The sequence below is a fragment of the Acinonyx jubatus genome, chromosome C1 (genome assembly GCF_027475565.1).
Source record: "Acinonyx jubatus isolate Ajub_Pintada_27869175 chromosome C1, VMU_Ajub_asm_v1.0, whole genome shotgun sequence".
In the NCBI taxonomy this organism is placed as follows: Eukaryota; Metazoa; Chordata; class Mammalia; order Carnivora; family Felidae; genus Acinonyx; species Acinonyx jubatus.
The window spans coordinates 28055042-28068033 of NC_069381.1; the positions used below are offsets into that span (position 1 = coordinate 28055042).

The 12992-nt window shown below is 43.2% G+C and overlaps 1 protein-coding gene across 1 annotated transcript in view; it reads right to left on the bottom strand.

Annotated features, from left to right (window-relative positions):
* GRIK3 (glutamate ionotropic receptor kainate type subunit 3) overlaps positions 1 to 12992 on the bottom strand; it is a 229386-nt gene that overhangs the window by 87342 nt on the left and 129052 nt on the right. Inside the window, exon 2 of the mRNA XM_027059631.2 lies at positions 4816 to 4992. Coding sequence (XP_026915432.1) covers positions 4816 to 4992 — 177 coding nt within the window. The remainder of the gene's footprint in view (positions 1 to 4815; positions 4993 to 12992) is intronic.

Below are 12992 nucleotides of genomic sequence, written 5' to 3' on the forward strand. Positions count from 1 at the left end.
TACAGCAAAGTGTAGAGTCAAGGCACAGACTCCTATGAAGTTTTACATGGAACTGAACTCATGTAACTACTGCCTGGATCAAAATATAAAACATTTCCGGGGCGCCTGGGTGGCGCAGTCGGTTAAGCGTCCGACTTCAGCCAGGTCACGATCTCGCGGTCCGTGAGTTCGAGCCCCGCGTCGGGCTCTGGGCTGATGGCTCAGAGCCTGGAGCCTGTTTCCGATTCTGTGTCTCCCTCTCTCTCTGCCTCTCCCCCGTTCATGCTCTGTCTCTCTCTGTCCCCCAAAAAATAAATAAACGTTGAAAAAAAATATATAAAACATTTCCAACACCTAAGAAGGTTATCTCTTCCCTTTTCCAGAACACACGCTTCATACTCCTCCCTCCCCCAGAGGGGACCACTGTTCATTCACTCAACGTTATATCTGCGAGGCTCATCCATGATGTTTTGTGTAGGAAGAAATGTTTTCTTTTCTTTTTTTTATTGCTCGTTCAAATTCCATTGTATAACTTATACTCCAATCTGTCCATTCTCCCGTCGATGGACCTTTATTTCCCACGTTTGGCTATTATCAATAAAGTGGCCAGGAACACTTCCAAACAGCTCCCCTGAGAGGCTCCACCAGTTTTCACTCTCACCAACACTGCGTCGAAAAAATAAACCTCAGCTCCTACCTCTCACCATGCACAGAAAATCGATGTAAGACAGATCATAGAGCCAACTCTGAAAGACAAAACAACAGAGCTTCTAGAACACAGGAGAAAACCTTCATAACTTTAGAACAGGCACATGTAGAACCCAAAGCCATTAGAGGTAATGGAAAATATGGATAAATCAGACTTCTTCAAATTAAGAACTTTGTTCCTCAAGAGACAGTAAAAAGGCAAGCTCACTAGTGGCACCTCTAATGCGACGCGTTAAGTCCCACAAAGGACTCCTACCCGCCCTATGTAAAAGACTCCTACAAGTCAATAAGAAAATGACAAGCAACTCCATTTTAAAAGTGGTTGAAAGCCTCAAAAATCACTCCGGGAAAGAGAAACTTCAGATGCCCTATTAGCATATGAAAAGATGCTCCACATCTCCGGGCACCAGGGAAATACAAAGTACAACTATAATGAGATATCCATCACATGAACCACCAGAAACAAAACTGACTTTACCCGTAGTGTTTGTGACGACGTGGAGCGATTGCCACTGCCATCGGATGCCCAAGGGGTTGGTGCTGTAACTTGGGAAGCTGTCTCGCTGACCATATGGCATCCTGTGACCTCGTACTTCTAACTCCTGGGTGTCTACCCACCAAACAACGTGCACACTTGTGTGCCACAAGACATGTACCAGAACGATCAGGGCAGCGCTACCCTGTGGGCCCAAATGGAAGTAACTCGACTGTCCGACAATAAATTGAGTTTTCAAAATTGTGGTATGTTCATATAATGGGACACTATACAACAATGAAGAAGAGACTCCTGTTATATTCAACGTCCTAGATGAATCTCACAGGTATATTATACACGCTGAAGGTACACACTGGTGTTCTATTTACGTAGAGTTCAAAAACAGGCAAAACGATGTATGGCACCAGCCGTCAGAACAATGGTTCTTTAGCACAGCAGTGAAAAGACAAAAAGGTGGGTAATCTAGCAGAAGATATGGACAATGGTCACATAATTACACACACACACACACACACACACACACACGCATATCCATGGATCAAGGTTGTGAAAGAAAAGTCCAGAGCTTTATGAGGTGAAGACTTGACCTGGTTTGGGGACTTGGGGAAGGCTCCCCTGAGGACCTAGACAAATGGCAGGGCAGAGGTGGGACAGGGGAAGGGCATTACAAACAAAGAGAACAGCATGTGCAAAATCCGTGAGGTGGGAGGAAGCATGGCATCCGGAGGATGGCAGGTAGGGCTGGAACCCAGAGGCCGAGGGAGCATATGGCACAAGAGTGGCTGGAAGGTCACATTTGGGCTAGACTGGACAGACCTCCCTTGGGCTCTGATGATTTGGGGGAAGAAAAACAGGACACACCATTCAGGCTTTTAAGCCAACAAGGCATGTGGTGGGGGATGGGGTGTGTGTGTGCGTGTGTGTGTGGCTTTGGTCACTTGGATTGGTCTGACTGGACTTCCAGAGCTGGGTGGTTCTGTCTCAGGCCTAGTCACCCACCACTTGGCAGTTCCACATAGTTTGGGACTCTAAGTTCCTGCTGGAGGAAGTGCCTCAGAAGGCTCTGGAGTTCTGCCCCGAGCTCAGTGCTGGCTGGGGAAGGTCCCCATGCTGACTCACAAGTGTGCCGCTAAAGAGCTGTCATATTATTTTAGTGATTTTTAGAAAAAAAAAATGAACAGAATACCCAGCCTAGCCCTTTGGGGTCATCGTGCCCACGTGAAACTCTGTTCTGATTCCAGGCGTTTGTTCTATGTCCTCACCTTTTCACTGAGGAGTTTTGGTTGAGTTCAGTTACTTTCTAGCTGGACGAGGCCAGGCAGAGGATACCAGCAGGAACTCTCAGTAGGGAGGTGGACATCTGACTGCACGGCGTTGGCCACAGGGCACGCGGATAGAGAGCTGGGAGGACACAGGTAGGGAGGGGGGCATACCAGCACAGGGAGAAGGGTGATGGGCAAAGAACCACTCTTCGAGACTAACAGCATGGGGATGCTCTAGTCTGTCTGCAAGTTGGCTCTGAGGCTCAAGGCAGCGGTCTCAAAAATGTCAGGGAATCATGCTCAATGTCAGGAACCCTGGGCCCTTCAGCTCACAAGGCACAGAGGAGCAGGGAGGCGGGACAGGAGCCAGGAGTGGAGAAGGTGCCTGTAGATGTGAGGCCCCTTAACCTGACGACTCAGCGGGTAGAGAGCAAGACAGCCAATGTAATAAGAGCCAAGTCGTGCTAGATACCGTTCTAGGTGCTTCACAGAAGCGTGTCCACTTTGCAGATGAGAAAACTGAGGCACCGGGTATTTTGTTCAAGGTCACAACTAGTATCAGCATGGGCAAGGTGTAAGGCTAGGCACTCTGGCTCCAAGCTCACGCTACACTGCCTTTCTGTGTTAAGATGTCTACCCACGATGGGGCTTTGGAAAACAGAACCAGCATCAGGAAGCACCTTGGCAGATTTATCCCTGGGAGCCCAGGAGACCGTGATTAGCTATTGGTAACCCCTTAGGAAGACCAAGGAGATCTTCCCAAGATACATGAATGATGCTGTCCCTAAGCTTAGCTGACAGCGGGCCTGGGTAACGATGCTCAGACTTCCACGCTCCATTCTCACATCATTCATTCATCTATTCACTCAATAATTATTTCATTGAGCACTTACACTACACACCAGTCTTTTAGGTGCCAGGGCTACATCAGCTAACAAGAGAGAGCCTTCCTTGGGGCGCCTGGGTGGCACAGTCGGTTAAGCGTCCGACTTCAGCCAGGTCACGATCTCGCGTGTCCGTGAGTTCGAGCCCCACGTCAGGCTCTGGGCTGATGGCTCGGAGCCTGGAGCCTGTTTCCGATTCTGTGTCTCCCTCTCTCTCTGTCCCTCCCCCGTTCATGCTCTGTCTCTCTCTGTCCCAAAAAAAATTAAAAAAAAAACAAAACAAAAAAACGTTGAAAAAAAGAAAAAAAATTAAAAAAAAAAAAAAGAGAGAGCCTTCCTTTCAGTAGTGTTGGAGAGAAGGGGAAAGACATCAAACACACACCATCATTTAGCTACAAATTGTGATAAGGGCCTTGAAGAAGAAAAGCAAAGGGCTATGATGACAAATTATAGGAAGGATGACCTTGTCTTTCCTGGGAATGGGATTCCTTAGGCCTGAGATTTTATAAATAGAGTTCCGTGGACATCTAAGGATATACGGAAGCTATTTCTAGAGTTGTTTGAGCCTCTAAGTTCATTTCAGTTAAATACGTATGTGTGAGTGTGTGTGTATAAACTATATTTTTAAAACAGTAACAAGAAAAGCGTATGTGTATACTCAAATGTGCTATACGACACACTGGGAACTGTGAGCTCATTCAGGTATTGGCAAGTTGCCTTGTTTTTGTTTTTTGTTTTTTTTTTTCACCTGACAATGTTGGAATAAAGTTCTCCAGTCATTTCTGTGCAGTTCCAGGAACTTATTGTGAGTGTGTCACTAATAAGGAAGGCTGCAACCCAACATTTATTTTGTTTCTTAAAACTCAGGTGTGGGGAAAGCTGATTGGATTTACTAAGACTTATTTTTATGACTTATAATTTTCTTATTACTGTGACGCTAAAATAAAGCATGGAAATGTGTTGAATGTCAAACTGAAAGTGTTACCCACAGCCTCTGGGGTGAAATCATTGTAGCCATAGAAGCAACTTCATTGTTTTCAGTAGGTCATTTTATGGCAAGGAAATGTTGCATATTTGAACTTATACATTATCTATTTTATACGTATTTTAAGTATTGTTATCTGGATAAGATTTCAATTAAAAAAAAACAAGTTTGAAAACGCCAGCTTCGGTTCAAAGATGTTGGGGATCTGATGCGACCTCTCCAGTCCCATCTCAGACCCCTATCCCTCACCCTCCCCCTGCTCCCATGGCCCCTCATTCCCTCATGGCACCTGCCAGTGGCCTGGAAATTCCTGATGGACAACCTGGGGGATGACACAGCCTAAGCTGAGCTGGGAATGAGGCAGGACCCCAACCCAGACAGAATAGACTCTAAGCTTCAAGCCCACCAAGAGCGCTGGCCTATTTTCAGGACCCTGGATAGCAAACAGGCTCCTCCTTTATCCCCAAACCTGGAAGACAATAGTCAAGGCTGCATACTCACCCTTTTTGGTGGCCTCGAAGCTGTCGTGAAAGTGAATCCTCTGGATATCATAGGTCAAGGTTGTGTTGGGCAGCAGAGTCCTGTTCCTGTTGATGATGTTGGCAGAAAATCGAAAGGCATGCTCCTCAGCATTCATGACCTGGGCGTTGGGGCCATCTGCATACTCAAAGATTCCTCCTGCGAGAGAGAGGTAAACTCATGTGTGCTGGGGAAGGAGGGGCATGCCAACAAAGATGCTTGGCTCAGAAGGTTTTATGGGCAAGATTTTCCCCTAAAAAAATGTTCAACAATATCCTAGATAATTCCTATACGTAGAAATTGTGCCAGAGCATAAGAAATAGGAAAATTCTCCTAGTTCATTTCACTCAGCCAGGGACTGGCAAACAGAGCCAAATAAAATGACCAACTTATTAATATCGCTATGAAAATTTTCAACAGAGTGCTTGCCAGTAGAATCTATTAGAATGTGACAAGGATAACATGACCAGGTAGAGTTATAGTCAATATAAAGAAAGGGTGGTTCAACATAAAGAAATCTATGAATATCATTCCATTACATCAATAGTTCAAAGGAAAAAAAATAACACATGATCAACTCACGAGATGCAGAAAGGCATTTGATAAAATCCAATATACACTGCTGTTAAGAATGCTTAATAAACTAGCACCAGAAAAGTCACCGCCTTGAAACATCTTTAGCTCAAATCTGCCTTCAATATCACACTAATGGTGAACACTAGAGACATTCCCATTAAAGAAATGAAGGAGGGATAAAGATCCACACCACACCATTAACCAACAAAATAAGAAAAAGAATTTAGAGGCACACCTCTTGGAAAGAAAACAAATGCTTGCAAATGTTATAAATGACTTCCTACAACCCCTTAATCCCCCAAAACAAACACTGGTTAAGAACTAGTAGGAGGGTCGAGTTAGATGCTCAGTTAGCATAAACTAACACCATTTCTCTATATCACCAACAATCAGTAGGAAAACCTAATTGCAAAAGATCTCCTTTATAACATCGACAAAAACATTAAATAGCTAGTAATAGAGCAAATAAGAAGTATGCAATTTCAGCATTAAAAATGACAACAACACTACAGTAGGGAGATATAACAGTAAGTTTAAATGACAAGGCATGTTCTGTTCCAGGATGGTTAGGCCCAAGAATGGAGGTGTCAGTTTATTCCAAGTTAATTTTTCAGTTAATTTAATGCAATTCCTATCAGAATCATAGAACGGTTCTTCTTTTACTTGACAAGATGACTGTCAAATGCATCTGGAAGACTAACCGGGAGGTAACAGCCTGAAGAGAAGAGAGGTGATCTACACTGCCAGATTTAAAATGGATCATAAAAGCCAAAATAATTAAAAACATGTCCTAATGGCATATGAAAATACAGACAGATCAACGGAATGAGATAAAAAGCCCCCAGAGAGAGATTTAAGTAGAGATGAGTATTTAAGACACGACAAAGGTGGCCATTTCCAATCAGTAGGTAAAATATAAATTATTCATTAATTGTGCTGAGACAATTATTCCATTATTTGGGAGAAATTTAAGTTAGATTCCAATCTTAAGCCATATATCAAAATAAGTTCCAAGTGGATTAAAGATTAAATAGCAAGAAAGTCAGGGAAGGAAGGAGGAAAGAAGACAGTATAAAAGTACCAAAAAAGAAAATATAGGTGAATGTTACACAATATTGAGGTGGAGGAGGCCTTTCCAGGAATTACAGTAAAGTCAGAAATCATAGGAGAAACATGGATAACTCTACAGCAATAATATATATCAAATAATGATCTATCAAAACTACCATAAACAAAATTAAATGGCAAGCATCGAACTTGGAAAAATATTTGTAACTTACTTGGCCGTATAAAAGTTGGTGATCTTATTTAAAAAAAATAAACACTTAATGAAAAAAACCCAAATACTCCAATAGAAAAATGTGCAAAGGATAGTTCCCTAAAGAAAAAAAAATGACACGGGGCGCCTGGGTGGTTCAGTCAGTTGAGCATCTGACTTCAGCTCAGGTCATGATCTTGTGGTCTGTGAGTTCGAGCCCTGCGTCGGGCTCTGTGCTGACAGCTCAGAGCCCGAAGCCTGCTTCAGATTCTGTGCCTCCCTCTCTCTCTCTCTGCCCCTCCCCCACTCATGCTCTGTCTCTCTGCCTCTCTCAAAAATAAATAAACATTGAAAAATTTCTTTTAAATAATACAAAGGAGCTGTTAACGTATTAAGAAATGTGTATCGTCCCTAAAAATCAAATAAACTCCATTTCAACCATCAGTGAGATACCATGTTTTGCCCATCCCGTGGGCAAACACAAAACAAATTATAACACCCAGCTTTGCTGAGTGTGTTTAGAAACAGACGCCTGCCTAGCTTTTGATGGAAGTGAGAACTGGTACACCCCGCCTTCCCGGTGGCTACCAGAAAATATCAAAAGCCTTAAAAATGCTCAGGTCTTTGACTCAATTTCTTTTTGACTCAATTTCTTCGGTTTCTAGGAATTGACTCTGACGGCAATGGTGGACACACCAATCATGCGTGGGGCAGGGGGTCTAGGGACATCCAACACCAGGGACAGAGTCAATAAACCACAGTAAGCTGTATATTTCCATGTCATAGCAAAAATTTAATGATTTGGAACCTCCCACGACGTAGTTTTAAGTGAAACGCAAAGGTTATAAGGTGCAGTGTGATTCCATGTCGGTAGGGGAAGAACGGAAGGAAGGAAGGAATGGAAGGAAGATGAGGAATTTCTACCACTGACATAAAAATAGGAGATGTTTTCAAAACCGCACAGGTGAACGGTCCCATGAGGTAGATTTCTTATGTTGTTCTTCGTGCTTTTCTTTATTTTCCAAATGAAGTTTTTAGGTTTTCTTTCTTCACTCCTTTAAGGAATCAACTTTATCAAGGTATGATTTACATTGAGAAATTCCACAACATGTGCCTTGTTTTAAGTGCATGGTGACTTGAGGTGAATGCACTGACTTGGATGGCTACCGTCACAATCCTGAACATTCCCATCACCCCAGTAAGATCCCTTGTGCCCATTTACAGTCAATCATGGTTTCCGCCCCCAGCCGCAGGCAAGCACTAATTTACTCTCTGTCTCTAGAGATTCCTCTTTTCTGGACATTTCCTGTAAATGGAATCCTATAAATGGAAGAAGAAATAGGTGGTCTTCTGTGTCTGGCTTCTTTCACTGAATATATTTCTGAGCCTTACCCATGTTGTAGTGTGTCTCAGTACCTCATTCCTTTTGACCGTTAAATAATATTAGTTTCTACAGATGTGGCACAGTTTCTTTATTTGGGTTATTTCCATCATTTTGAAAAAAATTTTTTAAAGTTGTTCTTAATGTTTATTTATTTTGAGAGAGAAAGAGAGAGAGCGCGTGCGCGCACTAGTGGGGGAGGGGCAGAGAGACAGAGACACAGAACCCGAAGCAGTCTCCAGACTCTGAGCTGGCAGCACAGATCCCGACCCGGGTCTCGAACACATGAGCTGTGGGATCATGACCTGACCTGAAGTCGAAGCCTGAGCTTAACCGACTGAGCCAGCCAGGAGCTCCTGAAAAACAAATTTTTTTTGTTTTGTTTTGTTTTGTTTTTTGTTTGTTTGTTTTAAACTTTCAACGTTTTTTTATTTATTTTTGAGACAGGGAGAGACAGAGCATGAACAGGGGAGGGTCAGGGAGAGGTAATACACAGAATCCGAAACAGGCTCCAGGCTCCGAGCCGTCAGCACAGAGCCCGACGTGGGGCTCGAACTCACGGACCACGAGATCATGACCTGAGCCAAAGTCGGCTGCTCAACCGACTGAGCCACCCAGGCGCCCCTGAAAACAAAATTTTTAAGTGAGTATTTTAAGGGGTGCCAGATGGCTCAGTTGGTTAAGCATCCAACTTCAGTTCATGGTACGATCTCACGGTTTGTGAGTTCAAGCCCCGAGTCGGGCTCCGTGCTGATAGCTCAGGGCCTGGAGCCTGCTTCCGATTCTGTGTCTCCCTCTCTCTGCCCCTTTCCTGCTCGCACTCTGTCTCTTCCAAAAAATAAATAAAATTAAAAAAAGTTTTTACGTATTTTATGAAAAGATGCTTAATGTCATTCATCATCAGGAAAATACAAATCAAAGCCACACTGAGATACCACCTCACACCGGTCAGAATGTCTAAAATGAACATATCCGGAAACTATACATATTGGTGAGGATGTGGAGAAATGGGAACCCTCTTGCACTGTTGGTGGGAATGCAAACTGGTGCAGCCACTCTGGAAAACAATATGGAGGTTCCTCAAAAAATTAAAAACAGAACCACCCTATGACCCAGCAATAGCACTGCTAGGAATTTACCCAAGGGAAACAGGAGTGTTGATGCATAGGGGCACATGTACCCCAATGTTTAAAGCAGGGCTTTCCACAACAGCCAAATTATGGAACGAGCCTAAATGTCCATCAACAGATGAACAGATAAAGAAGATGTGGTTTATACATACAATGGAATACTACTTAACAAAGAAAACGAATGACATCCTGCCATTTGCAGCAACGTGGATGGAACTGGAGGGTATTATGCTGAGTGAAATAAGTCAGGCAGAAAAAGACAGATATCGTATGTTTTCACTCATATGTGGGTCTTGAGAAACTTAACAGAAGTCCAGGGGGGAAGCAAAGGAGAAAAAAATCGTTACAGAGAGGGAGGGAGGCAAAGCACAAGAGACTCTTAAATACAGAGAACAAACTGAGGGTTGATGGGGGCGGGGGAGAGGGGAAAATGGGGGATGGGCATTGAGGAGGGCACCTGCTGGGATGCGAGCGGGTGTTGTATGTAAGCCAGTCTGACAATAAATTATATTAAAAAAAATAAAGTGAGTATTTTGAAAAGTGGATAAATAAACCTGCGCCCCTGCCTCAGGCCTCCAGCAGGCTTACAATTTGTAACATGTAGTGTGTATGCACGTGAGTGTGTGTGGCTGTGCATAAACGGGCTGGGCGCACGCATAAAACAAGACGAGAAGAACTGTACCCCAAACCGTCAAGAGGGGTTCTCTCTGAGTGACAGGATTATGGGTGACTTTAATTCCCTTCTTTGTGTTTTTCTGTACTTTCCAAAAGTTCTACAGTGAACATGTGTTATATTTCTAATCAGAAAAGCCATCATGTGACTGTGTGTATGTGTTTAAAGGAAAATAAATGATCAAAATACCATATGATCTGGTAATTCTAGGGATTTTAATTTAATGCTGGGGAGTCAGCATTTCTAGGGATATAAATTTAGAGTAAGTTAGAGACACATAAACACATTTATGTATAAGGATCTTCTTGACTATGATATTGAAAAAAATAGAAACAATTTAATGTCCCCAAGTTGGAAATTACTCTATATATTAAAAGCCACCCATATGGCAGAACAACTTGCAGGCATTAACAGTCAGGGTAGGGGCGCCTGAGCGGTTCAGTTGGTTAAACATCTGATTCTTGATTTCAACTCAGGTCACGATCTCACCATCGTGAGATCAAGCCCCACATAGGGCTCCATGCAGAGCGTGGAGACTGCTTGGGATTCTCTCTCTCAACCCCTGCTCTTGCTCGCGTGCATTCTCTCAAAATAAATAAATAAACATTAAAAAAAAAGAGTCAGGGGTGCCTGGGTGGTGGCTCAGTCGGTTAAGCATCCAACTTCGACTCAGGTCATGGTCTCGCGGTTTGTGAGTTCGAGCTGTGCTGACAGCTCCGAGCCTGGAGCCCCCTTCGGATTCTGTGTCTCCCTCTCTCTCTGCCCCTCCCCTGCTGGTGCTCTGTCTCTCTCTCTCAAGAATAAATAAAACACTAAAAATAAAAAATAAAAAATAAAGAGTCAGGGTATAGGATGGCATGATATGGTGCCCAGCATTTGCTGCAAAACAAAAGGGGAAGGGTGAGTGTGTGTGAAAAGGATACAAATGGGGCATAAAGGTGAGGAGTTGCTGATCACTGGGGCCGGATGGTGTCTGCAGATGCTTATTACTGTTCTCGTAAAAACTCACGAGACTCAGACGGAAACCTAGTAGAAATTAAACAGCTCATCAAGGAGCCAGCGTACAAATAGAGACAAACATATAGCCTTCCTATATATCAGCAATAAACCGTGAGGAATTATAAGGAAAAAGAGAGACCCTATTCACAAAGGCAACAATAAGAAAATAAAATACTTTACAATAAATGTGCAATTCTTATACCAAGGAAACCACAAAACTTTACTGGGGGACATAAAAAACTGGAATAAATGGAGAGGCATAACTTTCTCCTGGAAGAGAAGGCTCAATATTGTAAAGATGTCAGTTCTCTTCAAATTAATTTATAAATTTAATGCAACTCCAATTAAAATCAAAAAGGACATACCAGAAGGGCATACACGAAAATGTTAACAGAGGTTCTTTCTAGAAAGTAAAAAGATAATGGATTGCGTTTGCTTAGTGCTTTTTTTCCCCAAGTCCTCTGCACCAAGCAAGAGCTTTGGTAATAAGGAAAAAGCTTTAAAAGAATGCTCTTAAGGAATACTTAATGTTATAGAAAATGCTCGTTCTTCGCCCCCCACCCCACCAAAGCAACAAAATTATATTACAGTTTGAAATCTATTTATCAAGGTAAAAGTACATTATCTATATTTACAGAAAAAAGACTGGAAAGATTTGTACCAACATCTGATCAATGCACATCTCTGGACAGAAGGGGCTTACAGATACGTTTCCCTTGCTCCTTGTATTATCTTGATTTTTCTAGGTTATTCACAATAAATATGCATTTTTTTTTGTATTTGAACATGTAAAAATTAAAAAAAAATGTATCAAAGAGAGCCTGGGAAGAAGTCCGGTCACTATAGATCCCATCCCAAATGAGGGTCAAAGGTCATGGGACAAGGAGCCATTTCCTAGGGCTTCACATCTTCCCGGCCTCTCACATCCTGGTGGGGAGGAAAGGAGAGAGGTTGATATCTCACAAGGGTGGTGACACATCTCAGGCACTGAGACCCCAGCCTAGGGGATATGCGATTCAGTTCCATAAACAACCACCAACCTCCACCACGTGCCAACCTGTCACCGGGTCCTAGGACATCAAGAGAAGTTGCCACCAGGCTCCTGCTTCTCAAGGAGTGCTTAGGCAACAATAAGCAGAAAATACCCAGCACCTGTGTGGTGCTTAGCTGTTGGATGCAAAAGTAGAAAGGTTCCCAATTTAAACTCTGGTGACAGTTATGCCTCAGTCTAAATCCAAGCCCTTTACGCTTGATCTCTCTGAGACTCAGTTTCTCCATCTGGAAAATGGGTACATACTACCAAGGGTTGACCATGGCAAGGAAGAAAATGATGTAACTAAATGCAGGTCACATGGAGAGAACTTAGCTTATGGTAATTCTTTATTTTTTTTATTTTTTTAATGTTCTATTTATTTTTGAGACAGAGAAAGACAGAGCATGAGCAGGGGAGGGGCAGAGAGAGAGGGAGACACAGAATCGGAAGCGGGCTCCAGGCTCTGAGCCATCAGCCCAGAGCCCGATGCGGGGCTTGAACTCACGAACCGCAAGATCGTGACCTGAGCCCAAGTCGGACGCTCAACTGACTGAGCCACCCAGGCGCCCCTCATGGTAATTCTTAAAGGAAGACACAAACAATGCCATTTATTTATTTCTTAATTTTTAATTTTTTTTAACATTTTATTTATTTTTGAGAGACACACAGAGACAGAGTGTGAGTGGAGGAAGGGCAGAGAGAGAGGGAGGCCCAGAATCCGAGGAGACTCCAGGCTCTGAGCTGTCAGGACAGAGTCTGACGCGGGGCTCGAACTCACGAACCGCAAGATCATGACCTGAGCTGAAGTCAGCCGCTTAACTGACTGAGCCTCCCACGTGCCCCCAAACAATGCCATTTATAAAAACAAAATGAATTTTAAACTTCCACGTTTTAGGGCAGGGGGTGGCAAACTTTTTCTGTAAAGGATCAGATAGTAAATATTTTTGGTTTTGTGGGCACGATGGTCTACTCAACTTTCCCACTGTAACATGAAAGTGATGGACAGTATGTAAACAAACAGGTGCAGGTGTGTTTCAATAAAACTTTATTTACAAAAACAGGTAGCTGGCTGGATTTGGCTAGTGGGCTGTATGGAGTTCATCCCCTCT